The sequence below is a fragment of the Corvus hawaiiensis genome, chromosome 7 (assembly GCF_020740725.1).
Source record: "Corvus hawaiiensis isolate bCorHaw1 chromosome 7, bCorHaw1.pri.cur, whole genome shotgun sequence".
NCBI lineage: Eukaryota > Metazoa > Chordata > Aves > Passeriformes > Corvidae > Corvus > Corvus hawaiiensis.
The window spans coordinates 5,634,980-5,655,597 of NC_063219.1; the positions used below are offsets into that span (position 1 = coordinate 5,634,980).

The following is a 20,618-nucleotide window of genomic DNA, read 5'->3' on the forward strand; positions in this document are numbered from 1 at the left end:
ATTACTGGGGAGAGTCCTCACAGGAAACTCTTCTCCCAGATGAAAGCTAGTCAGTTTATTTTGTCTCGTCTCTGGAGAAAGTAAGAAAGGTCTTGTTTCCCAGAATTAGGTTTGGAGTTGCTACTGAAGTAGGAAGTTGAGCTTAATGGAGTCTATCTACTCAAACACTAATTTAAACAGAAAAAAAATATCTATTTGTAACATGATAACTGTTTTTTTGGGAAAAGATTAGTTTCAAAAACTATCCTATTCCTGAAAATTCCTTCCCTTTTTCTGATTTTAAAATGCATTTTTTAGGCATTCTGAAAATGGAAGAAAAAATTCATTCAGTTTGAAATAGCTCAAATTCCTGAAGGAAAACTTGAAGTAAAAACCAAGTAAAATGTAACTGAAACATTTCATTTGACCTAGTCTGAAATACTTAGGGGTTTTTGGTATCTTGAGTTTGGATTGAGAAAACATTCAGAAACCGTGTAGGACCTGGCAAGGTGATCTCTGTCAGCTCTGGGCATCGATGGTCAGTGCAGTACAGCACTGTTCTGCCCAGGGGATTCCTTCCTGGTTTAGTGCAGCCCAGTAAGGAAACACTAACTCGTGTTTCAAAAGCAGCATGACTGCTTTGCCTGGCCCCTGATCCCAGCTGAAATCCTTCATGTTTCAGCAAGGCTCATTGGCTCACAGCGTGGGATACGGAATCAGCCTGGGATTCTACTGCTGCTGGAGCTGAGAGGGTGCCCATAGTGTGAGGGGACCACTCCAGTAGCCATCCATGTACCCAGCATGTGGACAATGCCAGTCCATGTTTTTTTAGAAGCAAAAGAATAATGTAATTAATAAAAAATGCGATAGTAGGAAAAAAGTTAATAGTCAAGTGGTTACAGGAAGACTTGTGTCTTTAGCTGTATTTATTGCCACATTGTTTTGTTCCAGCCCTGCTGCCTGCATCCTGTGTCGAAAGAGCCCTGAAAATAAAGTAGGATTTCTTGTAAAGCAGCCAGGCAGAATGGATTAATGACAGGATGCACTTGCAAGTGCCCATGAATCCCAAACCCAGCTGAGAATTGTGGTGGCTGCTGTAAGCCGTGAGGCTGGCCCTATGTGCCCATGTGTTCTAGACATCAAATGTTGGTGCTGGTGAGCACTGAGCCTTGGCTGAGGGTGTCAGTCATTGGCAGGAGGTTGTGTGGGAATGCATCCTGAAGAGCTTATGCAGGATGAGCAGGGCAATGCATGTTCATGGGGTCCCAGGAGAATGGAGGTTGAACGTTTCTGCTGTGAACTGGGCTCCAGACTCTTTATGAATTGCATAAATGAAGGGTGACATACTTGCTGAATATAATGGTGTGAACTTTGTGACTAGAAATTGTTTACACATCTGTTTTGGAGAGAAGATTTGAGCCTGCCCTTTACAGCCTCTCAGGGAGCCACAGTATGTTTTGGACCCTCTACCCCAGCTTGAAATTCTCTTTTATGGCATCCCTCTGCCCAATCCAAACATTCTGTTTAAAAATGTGTTACCTGCATATAGTAAGATAGCTGTGCCTGAATATTTATCAGCAGAACCCACCTGTACACTACTGCAAATAGACAAGGGCTTTCATGTAACTGGGACGGCAGGAGAAGAGGCTTTGTCAGTATTTTCCTCATTTCCTTATTAGATACAGAAGTCAGAGCTTGGGGATTTTTTTAGAGAATCCAGAGACTGAGGCTCTTAAGGACTGGGGAGCTATCACGCTGTAGACTATTTGGACAATTTTCCTACTGGCACACCTCTGTGGCTGACATGACTGTGGCATTTGTGGGACCCATGTTCCGTAAGCACCTTTAAATGAATTAGGTATTTCTTACCAAATGCCTGATGATAGGCAAAGGTCACTTGAGTTTGCTGCTCTTAAGAGTTGAGCAAGGACAAGAGAGAAGACGTGGAATGAAGGGAAAATACTGAAGGGGGCAAGGCTGGATATGGATGTGCTGGTCCCAGCCATCCTGGGTTCTGGGGGTGATAATGTGACTACTGGTGAGTCCTGTTTTACAGGGGAGTAGTCTCTTCTGGCTGATTCTGGTATCATATTGTCTCTGGCATAGCACATTGCTAATTTCTATAAGTCATCAGCAGGTTACTAGTTTTTCCGCAAAGCAGGATGCATACTGAAAGGAATTATATGGCAGGTGTAGTTGTTTCAGCAGTCCCTGTCCTGGGAGAGACACTCCTCTTTTGTGAGCAGTGACTTTGGTCGAGCAGAAAATCAAGTGATGCTCTGTCTCGGTTTTGAAAGACAGGTGTCCGCTAAGGAAGGCAGAAGCCTCCCTTGAAGTGGCAGATATAACCCCTTTTCCCTCTGAGTTATTATATTTTGAAATCAAGGGCCTTTAGGCAAAGATGTGGGAAATAGGAATAACAGTTCTTTACTATACATACATATATATATATATATATATATATATATTTATATAACCAGTCAAACAAAACAACAACAACTATGGCAGTAACAGCAAACACAAACCCAGTGCCAGCCTTCTCGGCTGTCAGGCCCTTTCCCCTCGGGTGCAGTTCCGCTCGCAGCCGGCAGGGGCGCTGGTGGCTCCCGGTGAGCAGGGCAGGTGCGATGGTTCCCCCGCGGCTGCAGGGGGCGCTCCGGAGCGAGCTCGGGGAGCACGCGGCACCGGTGCCCTGGGATCCCGGGAAGGGATGGAACAAAGGCTTCACAAACCACTGGGCAGCTGATCCCGGGCTCTCGGGAACAGCAGGCTGGGACGGCAGGCTGGAGCGGCAGGCTGGAATGGCAGGCACAAACACAAATCCCAGGTGGCAGACGAGATGTATCCAAAAGGGGAACCCTCCGGAAGTCCAGGCAGGCAGGGAGAGCACGGCTACAGCGCAGCGAAAGCTCGAAGCAGCAGCGGGGCAGGGCGGCCACAGCCCGGCCTCCAGCAGGGCAGGGAAAGCGGCTTTTGGGATCCCGGCGTTGTTTCCAGCAGAAAGAAAAACGGCCGAAAAAAAAAGAAGAACCCGCAGCTCCTTTCTCTGCAGCTTCTCTCTCCAGACGCTGAGAGTGAACTGAACCCACACCCAGGTGTAAACAAAGGAGTAGCCAGGCCCGCCCCACCCCCCTTTTTGTCTTTCTTAAGTACAGCTATTTGTCCCCTAGCAACATGCATATGGGAGAAAATTCCTTTAACAGGAAAAAAACTAAAACTAAACTAAAACCCCAACATGCTCTATTTCAGATTTAGCTTGGATGTGCTGTGAGTGGTGGTGGGCATTTCTAGGGACTCTCAAGGTGCAGACCTTCAGGCAGGCCTGGAGGAAATGACAGCAGGGGATGTCTGGAAAATCCCCAGCAAAGCAAGCAAAAAGCTTCCTGTTTTCAACTACTGAAAGACTCTGCTATACTTAATTCCCCTTTACTCTGTGACAGGTAATTTGTGCATTCCGGATTGCTAATGGAGATAAGTGGTTTAGAGGTGACTTAAGAGATAACAGGTTTAAAGCCTCTGGGAGATTTTGCTCAGCAGTTGTATTGTGTATAGGAAGTGCATGTATTACGGGAATGTGTGTGAAATGGGCTTCTCAGTATGATCCTGAGCAAACCGATGTGGTTCTTTCCAAAACAGTGCCAGTAAAACTTCCAGAATGTGCCATGGGATGGGATCAGTACCGCAACACTACTGCTTGGCTGGAATGCTTTAAACTGGGGAGAAGGAAGAAGCAGAAATCCAAAGTATGGTACAAAAATTTTTTTTAAAAGGTGGGGAACACTGCCTAAATTGTGCTGCATGCTCTGTCATGTTTTCTCCCAGGTGGAGGTCTTCAGGCAATGTTTTTATACCATTTGTATTTATCTTGGATGTGTCTGGTGGCACATAAGCCACAATACTGGAGCTGTGCCTTCGAGGATGTGTTGTAGCAAATGTCTTCTGTGTCCCTTCCTTATGGTGCTTTGGGCCTTCTAATCTCAAAGACATCCATATCAGTGGAAAAAAACACAGCTTAAGCTAGTTTCCAGGGTACTGCACAGCTTGCTCTCGACTTCTCAAAGTTAACTTCAGTGCACTTGAAATTAGAGATGACATAGAGCCAGCTGATTACAGAAACCCGTGGACTGACCATAGGCTAACATGGCTTCCCCCTGCAGTGCCAGAGCAGCTGTTCTTCCTGAACCATTGCTATTCTCTTGCCATTGTTTTAACTGGCACACTGGGAAAAGGCTGCACTTGGTTACTACAGGATTATAGAGCTACGCACCATTGTTACATCATGGCTATGCTGGGAGTGTATGTTCAACCTTATCATTAGATGCAGGAGCTGAGAGACCTTGGTTTTGATCCTGTCTCGGACAGTAATCTGCTTTGTTACCCGCAGAAAATCTCTCAGTCTACAATCCTGTCAAAGGGGATTTTTACTTTTTCAAGAGAATCATCTGAAATTTTATTGACATCCTTGAATTGTATAATATCACATGGATGATAAGAAAAATAAACTCACCCCAAGGCAAAAAAAGCGATACATTTTATTGTGTCTTATTTTGTATTTCCATCACACCTCTGATATACCAAGTTGACTCTTGGGTATAGGATGTACTGAGGAAATTTTCTGTCTGCCTAGTATATCACAGGAAAATCTTCAGGATAAACAGAACTGGTGTGCCCATACAACCATTTCATGGGTGTCTGAAATAGCTGGGACCTCCTAAAATACTGTAGTACATTGCTATGCCAGCATCTTCATTAGCAGTGAGTCTTATGACAGCGTTTCTTCTGGAGAAAAGAATCCTCAAGTGAGACGATGGACCCAAACCAATGCAGCAGTTCTTGCTTTCTAACCCTGTCTTGTATGCTCATATGTCCTTAATTTCTTAGTAGCAGAAGACATCCCCCCTGCCCCATCAGTAATGCGAAAGCCTCGTGTGTTGTCCTTTGGAAGGTGGTTGTTTCATCTACCTTGTATGTTCACCTCCACACCATGCGTGGGCTATAGCTCTGTTACGGTCCTGGATGCTGTAGGGAAAGGAAACCCACCTTTAATTTTGGACGGGAGAGCCTGGAAGCCAAAGCAACAATGAGCTTAGCATGGATCAGCATATGCTGCTTTCCTTCTGTGGCGAATGTCAATAGGCTCCAGAAGGATAGGGCTGAACAGCAGCAGCTGAGAAAATGCCCTCACTGCTGCTGAGTTTGAAGTGTGTCCCTGGAGTGGGCATCAGAGACCTGAGGCCAGTCTGTGGTGTGTACTCATGCCAGGCTTGTCCAGATGTGCAGCATCCTGAAATCTATGCTTAGCAAAGCTGAAGTGGCTCTGGCTAGCTGTCAGTCTCGTTGTCGCGCTTTGTCCTAACACCATCCCAGTTCCTCAGGCCCTCTTCTTCCCTCCTCTCCTCCCTCCCTTTTTCCTCCCTCTGAATCACTGTGATGACTGAGGGAAAGACTCTTACACTTGTTGGTTTGCAGCAGCTTGGTGTCAAGGCATTTATAAGGAGACGAAAGGCAATGACTGATTTTCTGTGTTGATTGTGTCTGTCACTCATGACTGAAAGCCCTTTGCAATCTTGGCACATCCTGGCTTTATTAGCTGTGAGAGATCTGCTTGGGAACAATCTGATTTCAACACACACTCTTGGATTTGCATCCATGAGCTTACTCAGGGTTAGGGCTTGTTTTAGAAAGTGCTGTTAGTCCAAAGACAAATTAAATGCAGTTTAATAAGATGCATATAGTACAATACCTGTATTCTGAAATAGGTTAATCTTTTTTCTGCTGTTCACTGAAAAAAAAAGAAATTTTAATAACTTCCTAAAATTTCTTAGTAGTGTCTTTCAATGTCTTGGCTCTGAGAGGTAAGGGGAATGTAAAGTAGTGTCCCAAATGGAAAAGTCTTCAGTTTCCAATGGGAGCTGGTGGTGCTAGACCACAGTATAGAAACATATGAAGTATGTCTTCTACATGTGTGATATTGAGGTGAGGATGGCATGTACCTAACAGTTGGAAGATTTCTCAGTCCCAGATCTTAAATAAATATTTTCTCTTGGATACCAACTTGTAGGGTTGGTGGTTTCTGTTTCACTAAATGACTATTAGACAGTCCCTGTCCAGAGTCTCTAGTGAGCTTTTCCTCTCCGGCATGTGAAGATACAGCTTGTGCCCATACAACCATTTCATGGGTGTTGGAAATAGCTGGGGCCTCCTAAAGCAAATGCAAGGACTGTAGTACATTGCTATGCCAGCATCTTCATTAGCAGTGAGTCTTATGACAGCCTTTCTTCTGGAGGTAAGATTCTTCAGTGGAGGGAGATGGCCTGAACTGTGGCTGAAGTGTGGGTAACAAGAGGAACTCAGCGACTCTCTCTGCTCTGCTGAGAAACTGAGAAAAAAAATAGGCCAGCAATCCATCTTGCAAGTCTCTTAAGCTATCATAAGAATTTATAGGAACTCATTATACAATAAATTATAGATATAAAATAGCAGGTGGTATATCTTTCAAGCAATATGTATTAAAATTCAACATGACAAGACCAGGAAAACAGCCCCCAGACCTATCTTCAGTGAGTAACTACAAGGGATGTAAGTTGTGGTTAAGAGAAGTGGAGTGTTAATGATAGGTCTGTGCCAGTAAACACAACAAAATGCCTCAGTGGTAACTGTTATCAGAACGATTTCCTTCCCTGCTAGTTACAAAATCATATAAACTATTAGAAACACCATTTGTAAAATCCAGACATCACATTTTTCCATCAAATGTAGCAGTTGTCTCTGTCTCTGAGGTTCCTGAAACAAACCATGGGGTCCTAGTTGGGCTGCTGAATACAAGCTGTGAAAATGTTGATATGTTCATTTTATCCTTTGCTTTCCTTGTCCTTCTCTGTTTCCATTCTTTAATCCTTAGTGGCAGCCACTAATGTAGCCAAGTTACTTCTGCATCAAGAGGATCAGGAAACTGTTTCTCAAGCCAAATGTGCTGACACTGCTGTCCTTGATTTTCATTAATGATTGAACAGTGTCTCCTGTCCGCTGTGTATTTCAGGCCGCACTTAGCCAAGATTCTGGGATGCTGAGACAGCTTTTCATCTTCCCCATCTCCTCCTCACAGTCATAACCAAGTCAGACATTGTCTCCTCTGCCTTCATGACTGTGAGCCGCTCACACTGGCAGTAGCAACCCCAAGATGCTTTTCCCCATGAATAGACCTTTCTCAGCTTGCAGGGTTTTAAAAATTGCTTTTAACCTATTGACAGATTTGGTGTGGATTTTTTAGTGAAAGCGAGTCACCAGACAAGCAATGGGAGTTAAGAAGTGTTGGGAGTAATCCAGTCATTTTAACGCACATGAAGTATAATAGTTTTTGGAATAAATAAATTTGTGATGGTACCATCAGCATCACTTGTTTTTGCATCATTAAAACCTCTTCTAAATCAGCTTGGTCAAAAGGGAACATGTCCGTACTGCTAAGCCGGCTTTCAGAGGCAGACATGTTCCAGGAGTGAGAGAAGTACTGAGTTATGTGCTGCCCAAAACTAACTCAAACTGGTGGTGAAAATCTTGGTACAGGTTTTTCCTCAGTCAGTGTGGCTCTGGAGTCTTGATTCCCAAGTTGAGGCAGCATCTACTGCAGTCCTTTCTGAATTTCAGGGCCACATCTGCAGCCGTGGTAAGCTGCTGACTTCTGCTGATGGTCAGTAATTTACAGCACCACAACCTGGCCTCTGGTTTGCCTCCTTTAGCTGCAGTGGTTTAAAGACATTTGCTCTCTGCATCAACCCTAGCTGAAGTTCCGATATAGTTGACCTTCATTCCCTAGCAGTTTGGAAATTGAATAATAATAAATGTGTAGTGAATTGTGCCCTGCAGATAACCAGAATATGTTTTCTGGATCCCTTTGAAAAATGTCTGTTATTTTAAGCCTCTGCTGCCAAGGGGAAAGCATGGGGTACATGAAAAGTACGGAGGAGGAGAGCGTAGTGTAAAAGAAAGAAGCTATGGGGAAAGGCTTGGTGCTAATGGATTGGATCCATTTGCAGCATTGTTGGGCAAAGCACTAAATGCTGAAAAGTAATTTGTGGCAATTTAGGCTTTTATCATAGCATGTATGTTGCTCTTGAGGTATATATAGCAAAAGGCAAGCTCCCAGACTGAAGAGTTTGTAACCTTAAATGTGCATTTCTGCAAGCAGCTTGGTGAAGCAAATAGATGTCTGCAAGGCAGAGTCAGGGCCTCACGTGGATGGGCTGACCCCTCAGGATAACAGCACAGCTCCTTTCTCAGGAGAACAAGTGGAACAGCTTCAGAAAAGAATGCACTTAGTCCTTACAATTTTCATTACAGATGACTCTTCAGAACAGGTGTGTTGTTGGTTAGGTCATACAGAAGTGTTTGAACACACACAAACCCTCAAATGAGAGAGTAAAGAAGATCCTGAAAAAGACAGATATATTTTTTTAAATTAGTACAATGTATGAACTTATCAATCCTCTTGGTTTTGAGAGTTCTATAAGAGGAGAAGTAGGAGTAAGTGCGCATTACTGAAGAACAGATACAAATACCTTGGGCATAAAATAGAACCTCAGTTCTCTGTTGTGCATGTGTATGTATATGCACACTGGGTTTTTGCTATCAGTTTTTGTAGGTAGAAGTCAAGGTGTTTACCAAAAAGAAGGAAAGGCAATCCCTAATGGATACAGCAGAGGAAGTAGTATGCTCAATCCACAGGCAAATGGCAGAGCCAGAATGAACAGGTTTCCTTGACTGTTTGATGCTAGGTCACAGTGCATCCACCCTAGAGCTGTCCAGCCCTTTGTTAGTTTGCATCAACAGAGAATCTGTCTGATGTACTTCAGTGAAAGAAAGTGTGCTGAATGCACTTACCAGGCTGCATTTGTGGACAAGACTTCAAGTTTTCTTCATTGTGAAAAGCTTGCATATCCTGACATAGGTTTCCATATCCAAGATTGACAGTATTAATCACAGCTTCCCATTAGGAGTGAAAAAACCGCTTGTCTGTTTTGTGCCCTTTCACTTGTGGAAGGTGTCGCTTGGAGCAGCCAAAGTGCGGTCACCTGCCGTCCTGGCTCTGGGGCGTCAACAAGCCAGCACGTCCCTTCATCAGAGCACAAAGCTTTTCTAAAGACACTGCCAGTTTCGAGTACTTCCTTATTGGGACAGTTTCTTCTGGATTTCTCTCTCAAGCAAGGGGGTTTGGGAGAAATACAAACATAAAGAAACCCTTCCTAACACATTCTGCACTGTGACTATTAGAAGACACTTACAGGAAGTGGAAAACCCCATTAATATATGTGGTGCCACATTCTGACCAGGCACTTAAATGCTTTTTGTTTAAGCGCCCTGAAAAGCTGTGGGCATCTTGGTGTGGGTGGGTGTCTCTTCTGTTCTCTAGCGGAAGAACCTTTGAATCATCTCATTTTCTTCCCTGTCAGCAAGAGGTGGAAATGCTGGTAACAGCCTGTCTCCAGCAAATTTGTGGGACAGCAAAAACGCTGCCCACTTCTGGCATCTGTATTTTGATTGTCTGGTATTTTTGGTATTCTGCTGGTGGCTTAAACATACATTTGTTGCAGTGGACCTTTAGCAGAGAGCTGATCAAGGTTTCAGTTCAGACTACTGGGACACTTGTTTAATGGTGGTAGGATAAATAAGAAAAGTGCAAAGCCAAGTTTGTTTTTGGTAAAAATGCCATACAAGTAGTAGGTGTCTCCATCCTTCTATTAATGTCCCTATTGAATGCCTCTCTCTCGTGCACTTGCCCCTCGCAAGAGGGGTGTTCCACCTCCTCTGGTTCTGACTATGTGGCCTTATTTTGCAGTGGTGACACATCAGAGGGTAGTTGGGATGCTGCATGCTGAACCTTTGGCTGTTGAGAACATTGATCTTCCTGCTGAGCCAGAGAAAATTTAATTAGCTTATTTTAACATTCATCTTTGTCCTGTGGGTTGGTAGAGTTGGTGCTGGCTGGAGCCTCATTTCCACATATGTCATTTACTGTAACTAATTATTTATTATTATTATTATTATTATTATTAAAGGAATGGTGCACTCTGCTGACAGCCTCTGCAGTAAGGTGGAATAGTCACTTTTCATTTATTTGCTGTCAGAACCATCTGAAACCTTTCCCCTTCAGGGCAGTGAAATCTTTCTATTCTTGTTGGATGTTAACTGGGCAAACTGGTGGAAAGCTGTAGTTAGCACAATCCCATGCCAGTGATCTGGTACAGACAAGGTGACTAATTAAGTGAGAGAGGATGACAGTCCAGGAAATAAAAAAAACCTGAACTGCTCTCTAGCTTAAGGTTAGTTGCCTTTGTGAGTATGCATTACGATTCTCTCTGATTTCATATTTGCATCTTACTTTTTTTCATTACCTTAATATTATCCTTCTTTTTAATTTGGTTTAGTTACGTCTCTAGTTCCTGGGAATGCCTGCCTTGTTCTTGCTGAAGCTTTAAAACAGTGAACTCCCAAACAAAAGCATTAACTTGAGTCAGATACCCTATACAGGGAATTAATTTCTGAACAACTATAGTCAGAAAAGTTACAAGTGTCTTGGCCATGTGAAGCTGCAGCCTTAAATATAGATGATAGTACTAGCTGGCCCCATAATACTTGGGGGATACTCAAGGACCTGTGGCAAGAGACCCCTTTTGCCCAGATTGAAGCCACTTGGGTGTCTGTCTGCTGCTTGCACCTGTAATGTTTTCCCCAGTGTGCTCTGGTCAAAGACTTAGAGAAAGGAGAGAGGATGTATGGTGAGGCATGCGGAAGCTATTTCAGCAAACTAACTACATTTACTGCCCAGGCATTTCTCTATGATTAAAGAGGGTTACAAAAAGGGCAGTAATATCTGTGGTAACCTTTGCTACTTATCCCAGGTAAACTTAAGACCCTCTGGTACAACTTAGGCAAGAAAAACAATTTAAAGCAGAAATTGTAGTAGTTCCCTGCCTTGGTATCTTGAGCTGTTTTTAAGTGTCATATGGGAAGTCAGTGAGGGACTCTTGCTCTTCTTCCATTACTTTCTGTGTATCTTAGCAACCACTTTCCTCGTTCCTGCTTGGGATTTCCCTGCAGTAGAGACTCTGCATATAGCAGCTCTGAGGGGTCTCCCAGTGGAGGGAGTCTGGCTGGAATTGTGCTGTGCTCCATCTGCCTTCCCTGCTTCCCTGATGGACAGGTTTTTGGAGCCAGTGCCAGCTTTTTTCAGGGCTGGCCTAGGGAATAAGCAGCTCCTTGGTGGTCCCAAAGCAGACTGGGCATAGCAGGGAATCTGAATTAATGGGACTTGGGAAATAAAGCTGAGAGAAAAAGGCTCGGACAGAAGTGTACACATAAGATGTAAGGACATTTTATAGTCCTTACAGTGTTGAGTTTATGCTAAATTTGCTGCATAGAGACTAAATAGTGTGAACATATTTTTCTATTTCTTTATAGGAACAGAGCGTTTCCCTTGTTCAACAACCAGACACAGCATCCTATCACCTGCTTACTCAGGTATGACCTTTTAACTCATTAGCATGGTTTAACAAGGAGGCTGCTTCAACAAACTAAGACTTGACGAAACTTCTCTAGCTCCTGGAAAACTTAATTTTTCTGGGGCTACTTCCTGGTTTTGCAATTCTCCTATTTTTAAAAAATAGGAGTATTTTAAGTGGGTTTTTTTTTGAAAAGCCTCCTGCATCTGATGGGAGCCACAGTATCCATTGTCAAAGCAGCTGTCTTGTTTTTGGCTTAGCAAGAACCTGCTTACAGCCCTGGGTGGAAAGGGCCTGAGATGGTGGTGATAAAAAGGCAGAGCATCTGAGAGAGGTGACAGTGCTCCTGCATGCTGCTCTGGTTTGTCATGTCCTGCCGCTGCACTGAGTCGTACCACAGAAAAGATGAGAATGATTTGGCAGGTACAATGCTTCCAGGTCTCCAGAAACAAAAATGATTGGGTTGGATCAAAGAAATACACTTTTTCTCCTCTTTGGGAAAGAGAAAACATTCAGGAGACTCCTGTCCCAGAAGAATAAAAAGTGTTAGAGAGAACCTGTGGCACCTCTGTCATGTAGATGAGCAGATACATGTTTTGTCAGTATATCTGTATGCACATGTATTCATTTCAGTTTGATTTTCAAGCAAACATAGTTGCTGTTCTCACAAGCATGAGTTTAAAATGCTAAAGACAGAATACTGAACTCCAGCAAATGGGAACAGAGTTTGATTGAAAAACTACATCTGAAGCGTAAGGAAGAAATGCAGTGTGAGCAAGGTGGCAAAGTACCTAAGCTTCTGCAGGTATAACTTGAGCAGAGCAGGGGGAAATGCTGCCATTATTTTGGGGGGAAGTGGTGTGTTTGCTCTGGCCTTGCAACACAAGCAAAACAAAGGTTTCAGTGAGCACAGATGCCTGTGCAGGAGATGCCTGTAGAAGCTCATGTAAGGCATAACAGGATGGTGGTCCCCTTCCCTGGGTGTCCTCTCAGCCCAACAAGCTGGAGGAGGTTCAGACTCTGCATCCTTTGAAGAGTAGCATGAGCATATACATGAGCATGGAAGTTTTATTCAGCTAGTAAAAGTACCTACTCTGCCTTGTCACTAATAAAAAGGAAGGTGCTGGATTATGGCCGTTTAGGACACATTTCTTTTGTGAGATCATGCTTGAACAGTGATCAAAGTCAATCTCCCATATTCTCTTAGAATATCCTGGCAGTCAGTGCAATGCTTCTGAGGCTGCCAGGATACTTAACAATAAAAAAATGGAAGGATCAAGCACAGGTTTAAGGGAAGGCAAACTGATACTACTGGATGAAAAAAGGTAATAGTGTATGGTCTCAGATTTGTATGGACATGCATATAATGCACTTGTGTGTGTTTGTATTGGGTACAAGGCTGGTTTTGGACTTGAGCTATTATAAACCCATAAATCTATTCATTTCCCAACCATCCCCTAGTTTACTTCTGTGTGCAGTGTCTCCTGGATTTATGAATTTGAAGGAAATTGAAATAGAGAATCAGATTTGTCTCTCTGCATTTGTAGGCTGTAAAAAGCAGACACACAAGTACAAGGCAGTTGACTTTCCATATGTGAGCTTTTCTGTCTCACAAGCCATGGCAGCACAGGCCAGACATGAGCTGTGGAGGCACATAAAGTGTGTATGTGCCAGCCTCTCCTGTCTCTGAGACATATGGTGTGCCTGAGGGTTAAGCTGCCTCTTGTTGTTTCACAGAATTTCAGTGCTACTCCTCCTCTTGGAAAGCATGGCACAGGCAGCCCAGTGGTTTGGGAAGGAGCCATTCGCCTTTCTGGGCCTCAGACTGTGGAAGGGCAGGGGTGCCACAGCCCTGGCCTTTGCTCCCATCAGGCTCCCATTTGCTCCCGGAGGCAGCCAGCATGTCCAGCACCCTGCAAGCTCCTGCCAGGCAGGAGGGGCACCATAAGCAGTGATCCTGCATGCTTCAGGAATTTTCCCATGGCCTCAGAATACCCTTGCAGCAGTGCGAGTACTAAATGAAGAATTAAATTAGCCTGTAAGACTTAAAGTAACAGGCAGTTTTATTGCAGTTGCCGTTTCACTATTGATAATATTCCACTAGCGATAAAGTAAGTTCTCAGTTGTCTGCTGTGCAAAGATTAAATTGTCTTTGCAGATCCCACCCTTAACTGACAGACCTAAATTACTGCTCTTGAAATAAAGAGTGTATCCATGGAGTGCTCAATAGCCTCTTGATGCTGCTGAGATGCCACAGACAGTTTAAGAAGTTGGCAAGTCTGAAATGAAAAGAGAGAGAAACAGTCATACATCAGCACTAGTGTTTTCTTTGCAGGATTGCTACATGAGTGATTAGGAGATAAAATACAGGTATAAGATCTTGTGAGCATTACTGTCTCTCCTGTCCTTTGTCTCTGGGTGACTAAAAGTAACAGTGAGAACTAGCAGTGGAAATAATGTACCAGAGGTGTGTGACAAGGAATGTTGTGATAAAGGAGGTGGGGGCTCAGGAAAAGGAGGTATGTTGCCCCTTGTGTAAGAGCATCCCCCAAGGCTGGACTGCTGGATGGGGAGGAGGAGTAACAGAACCAGGAAGGTGGCACAGAGGGCCTCAGGAATGGGTGATAAAGGTCATGTTCTCTGAGCTGGGATGTCAGTACAGCCTGTTTGCAGCATTTGAAGCTGACGATTTAGCTTTGGAAGAGCTGCAGCATTCTCTGATACTGTGGTTTTGCTTCTGATGCTTCTGGGGCAGCTGCAGTGACTCTTCATGCTGGTCACTGGGCCCTGTGATTCCCTGTGCACTGTGAACAAACTCAGCATCTCCTGACACGAGCTTTTCTCTGTGTGAGCTGTCTTTCTTAAAGGACCTCAAAACAGGAAGGTACCAGGACCATTTGCTCATCTGGGGCTGTTTCTAAGCAGGAGAGGGGAGCTCTTAACACCCTCCAAAGGTTGTCACATTGAGATTACAGGTAATTTTGAGTAGCCTTTTGAGTATAAGCATTGTTTGAACTTCTTTTTCTACTGTGAACCTACTAATGTTCAGGAGGAGAGGCATGTAGATGGGGTTGCAGCTTGGCAGCAGCCATCTGAAACAGAGCCTTGAGGGCAGTAGGAGGTCAAGGTGAGCATGCCGTGTACTCAGGGAGAACATTTGTGTATTGATATATTGTTCGATTAGGCTGGAACCTCTTTGGATACAGGCTCATCTTAGATGAATTTTGTACAGAGCATAAGTACACCACAGCTTGTATTTTAGGGTTAGAAATTTCCCTCATCAATGACTGAAAGTTAACATTATACAGGAAGATGTCAGTGAGGAATGATTAGAACAGTTTTTAGAAAAGGGATATGAATTGATACTTACTAGAAGGGTTTCTTGTAGTAGCTGCAGACGAAATGTTGGCTTGATTTCTGAAGAGTCAAAATTTCTGTAGATGTTCTTTTTTCATTTTGCTTACTTTGGATTGGTTTTTTTCTGCAGTGATTCTCATAGCACTATGGAAAGTTTGCAAGTGGGCAGAGTGCAAGGCAGAGCTTAGTGGTATTATTGGCATTGTCTTCTCTTTTCCCGTGCAGTTGGCTTGAGTGCCTCCTGCTTGGCATTGGGAGGGCTGCAATGAGGCATCCCTACCTGGGTGGTTCTGACATGGGGCTGAAGGAGGCTCTTGGCACACTTACTGTCACAGTCATTCCTCCTTCATCACCTTTCCTCTTAAAAATAGGCTCCTACCAATGAGTAGGCTGTCCTACAGTCTGACTTGCAAGAAACTTTTAGCTTCCAGGTAAAACTTACAAAAGGGCCTTGTACCAAACTAGCCATTCCCTCCTTTGTGTTTATCACTTAGCATCCATCTACCTCTTTCCTCCTTCAAAAGGAGGGCTGTCATGAATTTTGTAATCAGCTTTCCTCCTTTCTTCTGATTGTCTTAATAGCCATTATCTGCACCTTCATTCATTTGAAAACACCTGTTTTGAACACAAGCTGTTTTGAACATTCTGTTACTTGTATTTGTGAACTATCAAAGGTAGGATTTGCTACATTTTGAAAGGATTCAGATGTGATTGTTAAGCAGTGGGAAGGAAACAGAATGTCCTCTGTCACTATCAAATTATCATGATGACAGTGGTGGTGTTAGTAATACTCTTATGTAGCAGACTGAGTCACTAGTAGATGTTTAAAACTTGTTTACAGCCAAGAAGCAAAGCAATTCAGGCAGAAATTGACAGACAGAGGTTACCTGACTTGCTGCTGCTTTTCAGTAAGCCTCTTCCTAACTCTTTGGATGCAAGAGGTAGGCCAGAGAGACCAGGAGGGGAGAGGAAGAAGAAAATGTCATCCTTCCTTTCCTCTCTGTTGTGATGAGGCACAGAGTTTAATTTCAAGGAAGAGATTGGTAAGGAAGAAAAACAGGAGTGTCCTGTGTGTTGCATCTTATGCTTGATGCCTTTGTCAGGATCAGCAGCCAACCCCAATACAGAACTTTTCCATTTCTGTGCAGTACTTACGTGACTTTGCAGAGGGGCAAAATTAAGCAAGTGAAGGTGAGTTGTTGAGCTGCATTTTGGTTTCGTGGACACTGCGCTTGTTTCTGCATCTCCAGCAGTCAGATCAACATAATCCCACCTGTAGCTCAGGAACCAGTTCAGTGTGCTAACACTGAATTCTCACAACTGCGAGTTTTGTCCCCTGGATAATGTGGAGGGAAGGAAAATTCAACACCATGGAATAGAAGCTCATCTCTCCTAAAGGCAGTTGAATTTTTGCTGTGAACATCCTTTTGAAAACTAATCATCTTGCTAAGGATTATAGCTTTACAGCTATAGGAAAAAGGAACTGCTCACACTTGTAAAAATGACAGTTTCAGTTTTCAAAAGTCCATGCCAAGTGGTGCACGTCAGCCCTTCTTTCACAGGAACTGCAGGTCAGCTCTGTGTTGTTCTGATGTCTGCGCTGTCAGGTGTGACTGGTCTAGGGGCCTGCTCAGAAAGGCCTTGTATCGCCTGTCTCCACAAGTGGTCTGACGGACCACATGTCCCCTGTTCATCTTCACAGCAAACTCTGCTGTTATCGAAAAACACCTTAGTCCTCCTGCCATGTTCTCCTGAACTTTCCTGTGGAGCATCTGGTTCTGGCTGGTGTCAGGACAAGGATACAGCACACAGGGATGTGCTTGTGTCTCTCACTGAGTGGGGGCTGGAAGTCAGTGCAGCCTGCAAAGTGGTTGGGGGGAAAATTATCCCATCCCCACTTAATACCTGTAAATGGCTTTGTAATGCAAGTCATGAGTGCCTAAGTAATACAGCTTGTAAATTCAGTGCTAGGGAACCTGACACTCAGAGTTAAGCCTTATTTAAGTGTAGTTAAGCAGTTGTGATAGTAAACATGCTTTTGAAAGAGGTAGTGGGAATAATGGGAGTGCTGTGAGCATTCTTCATGAGAGAAGTTTGAGAGGCATAGATTCGTTTGTCGTTTGTTTTGAGGAATGACACTTACGAGACAAACAGATGTTTGAATCCTAATGTTTTTTACAGCATAGTTGATAAAAGAAAACTTTCATAATCATGACCAAAAAATACTGTCACTGTCATCCTTAAGATGAGTCAATTTTTTTCTCTTATTTTTAATCCCTCTGAGACTTTGGTCCCTTCTGAAGCAGGAAGTTATTATTCAGTCCAGTCTCTAGCCATGACATTTTGGACAGCTGGAATAATTATACAGGGAGGGGGGTATAATACACCATGTGATTAAAGCCGAATGTTCAAGTGAGGTCTTGATGTGAAAAGTGAGATCCTCACATGGCTTGTCTCTTTGTTGTTTTCCAAATCATCCTTGAATTTTACATCAGAAGACTTCAGGACGTTACTGTAAAATTGCCGGTTGTTCTGCCTTTTGCCATGTCTGTGTGGGGTATCGGAGGTAAATTGCAAGGTGCTTTGATCAGGAGTTCTGCCTCAATGACTAATTCATATTGTTGCCCATACCTGCATCTCTATGGTTTCCTGCAGCGTGGTCTTAGTAACAGCTCCCTGGTATTCTTATTTCAGTTGTAACTTCTTTGACGCTAGAAAAAATGTTTTGCTTTTTTATACAGTTACTCTTGCATCAGTTTGGCTGCTAAAAATCATAAAAACATCCACTCTGTGCTGAAAACAGAACTAGACACAACAGGATTTTGAGTCTAAGGTTAATGGTGGCATGCCTGGGAACTAGATATTGTGTACAACAGCTTTTGCTGTGTTCCTCTTAATGCTACATGATTCATTGCTGTAGCTATCATAATATTAGTAACTAGGTGTCCAAGTCTGATTAGATCACTGTTATGTTGGATGCTCAGACAGCAGAGTTGTTCCAGACCCCAAGGAGCTTACAGTCAAGTCTCCACCGAAACATGGAGCTGTAAGCAGCCGGAAAGCACACACTGGTGAGACTGCATTTGCCACCGTAATTAGTACCTTAGAGACTCCATAATTCATGCTGGGAAGTTGTAGATAGAAAACCAGCCTACAAGGGATCAAATCCTATTTTACTTGGGGGGGTTTCAGTTTAAAATCCAGTGTATAGTGAGTTGTAAAATACAGGAGGTCAGCTTCACCTCTTGTTTGTCTGCTGTTTTCATATATATTCCATTGGGAAATGTTGTTTTCCCTAATACAGCAGAAGTCTAGTTAATAATGCGCTCTATTTCTGCATATTGTTCACTGTATCAAGTAACAGAAATGGACAAAATAGTTCAGCTCCTTTTAAAACTAATGTAAATGCTGGCCTTAGAACAGAATTGGACCACCCTGCTTCCCCTTTTTCCGCCTAGGTTCTGAATGTTTAGATAACTGGCTTCCAGCTATCAATGAAACCACCTAGTAAAAGTGAGAAAACCTATTTCTTTCTGGCCTGAGTGAGGAAGATTTGGTAAAGTCATGAAAGTGCCTTCTCTTGCAGTCTGAAATGTATCTAGACCTTCCAGAGTCAATCTGTACTTTGAAGTACAGGACTTTCTCTTGGTTTGAGTTTCTCCTGAAGTCAGGACTTTCTCTTGGTTTGAGTTCAGCTCAGTGCTAGAAATGGTATTGCCAATTGAACTGTTTTTAAATTAAAATAATGGGTATTATTTGTCAGTGTGGGGTGGCATCCAGTGTTGGCTCTCTACTTAGAGCTTGTGATGTTTGTCACTACTCTACATACAATCTCTACCCCAACTCTCCAGCCCCTGTATTCCCTTCCTGTGGTACCATGTACCGCTAGTTTTCTCATCTTCTTGGCTCTCTGTGGAAGATTCACACACTCTACAGTGTTCTCTCAGATTCCCAGCATTTGATTATTCCTTGCATACCCAATTTGCCTTACCTGCGTTGTTTTTTCTCATTCTTCACTGAATGATCTCCATTTACTCCTTGGACCTTTGGGATCTCCTGACTTACTTTGCATTTTCTCAGCAACTTTCTGTGTCCTCTCTGCAGTGACTTGTCTCTCTCTGTAGGTTAACCAGCACCTGTTTCATCCTTTACCTGTCTGTGCTTAGATGGTTCATTTGGTCAGAGAGAGTATGTGCTGTGGCTGCATGTGAGCTCCACATCTACTGAGTAGACCACCAGGACACTGCCAGAAAGGGGAAATACAGTCTGAGTTCTTCTCTTTGTTTTTTTTCCTTCATAGAGGCATTTATCCTCTCTTTCTCTTATCCATCTGTGGATTTCCTAAGGTGGTAGGTAAGAGCTTAGAATTTTCTGTCAAGCATGGTAGAAATTGGTCAGTGTGACTGACAGTTAAAAGTGTGGATAGACACAGCAGACAGGCAAAGACAGGAAACAGGAGCGCAAATAGTGTAAGAGAATTAGGGAATTTGTGCGTTGCTTGTGTGTTCACATATCTTCAGCTAAGGTGACCAGCACAATCAAGCAAGCAGTTTACAATACTGGTTTAACATCAGGGAGAAATCTGAAGGATGTGTTGTGTATATATGGAGGCAGGTTGGTATCAGGGACTTGATGCATACCTTGTGATTTATGTTTTCTTAAATGAATTCTGGCACTATATTGTGTCACGTTTTTAATTCTTACCAAAGACAGTTCTTTATACAAGTATTTTTAGAAATGAGCATCCATCAGAAGAAATGCAGCAAGCTTTATATAGATTCCTGGAGGAAAGATGTGGGAAGTGCTGTGGATTATCTGTGAAAGAAGTTGTTTAGAGACAACCCAGTTGTCAGGCCGGCAGCCCTATGGTGTTGAAAAAAGAATCTGCATTTTTGTTTGTTTTTATGATAATACCAACAGCAGGGACTCCTTAATGTATTTTTTAGGCTGCAACCTTCATCAGAGATTTCACATCCGTATTTTAAACTCTGGCTATTCTTGGTAGTCCTGACTGATGATTGAGAGTTTTAAGGAATCAAGGTCCCTTTCAGCAGCACCGGAGTCCTGAGCTGAGCTTTGAGGCACCCAGGGACTGGAGCTGTTTGACAGCCAGAGCTCAGGGTAGCTTTTGTGCCCCAGATCCCTCTGTTTCCCCCATGTGCTCTGGAGAACTCTCAGGCTCTGGTGTCAGTGGTCAGTGTTGTAGTCCTTCTTTTGAATCTCCTTTTTGTGGCTTCAAGTTTGTCATGCTGCCTTCAGGCAGATGCTGTGTCTGACAAATGTCTTTTCTTGAACAAAACTTTCTGAAATCTGGATCCAAAGGGTTTGGTTGGGAGCCAGAGCATCTTTGCCCATGTGGAAGAGACAGCCCTTGTCCTGAAAGGTCTGCAGCATAAATAGGCAAGTTACACACTGTGTAAATATTGTAATACATGTTTTACAGCTGGGAGAACTGAGGCATGGGCTTGTTTATTCATAAGTTCAAGTAATAGTGCCAGGTGACCAGCAGAAGCCTGGACTAATTCTAATCTTGGATCTCAGTGCCTCAACCATAAAACTGCTCTGCCTTTCTAAAGATCCTTGTGATTGTAGGAATATCTGTATTAGACCACAATTGGAGAAGGAAGAAAACCTCTTTTTGAGTGAAATAATCTTGAAGGCACTTCCACTGGTGCATGAAATTCTTCAGCCCTTAGTGAACTTTAGCAAATTCTATGCAGGTAATGCCTAATGGAAGAAGACAAATTACCAGAATATAATAAATTAACAATCATCCATAGAAGAGGT

At 43.3% G+C, this 20,618-nt stretch overlaps 1 protein-coding gene across 49 annotated transcripts in view; it reads left to right on the plus strand.

Moving 5' to 3' along the window:
• The window catches only part of MAP2 (microtubule associated protein 2), a 237,265-nt gene that overhangs the window by 125,826 nt on the left and 90,821 nt on the right, over positions 1 to 20,618 (plus strand). For 42 of the 49 annotated variants that reach the window (XM_048310160.1, XM_048310156.1, XM_048310193.1 and 39 more), the window contains one exon: positions 11,434 to 11,493. The exons of 3 other annotated variants lie outside the window; for them this stretch is intronic. Coding sequence is in view for 11 of the 46 variants with exons in the window: in XM_048310151.1 (XP_048166108.1) it covers positions 11,434 to 11,493 (60 nt within the window). In the remaining 35 variants the exon portion in view is untranslated. Of the gene's footprint in view, positions 1 to 3,661; positions 3,750 to 11,433; positions 11,494 to 20,618 lie in introns of those variants that run through there. 4 more of the 49 variants (XM_048310182.1, XM_048310183.1, XM_048310167.1 and 1 more) reach the window with 3 other exon arrangements.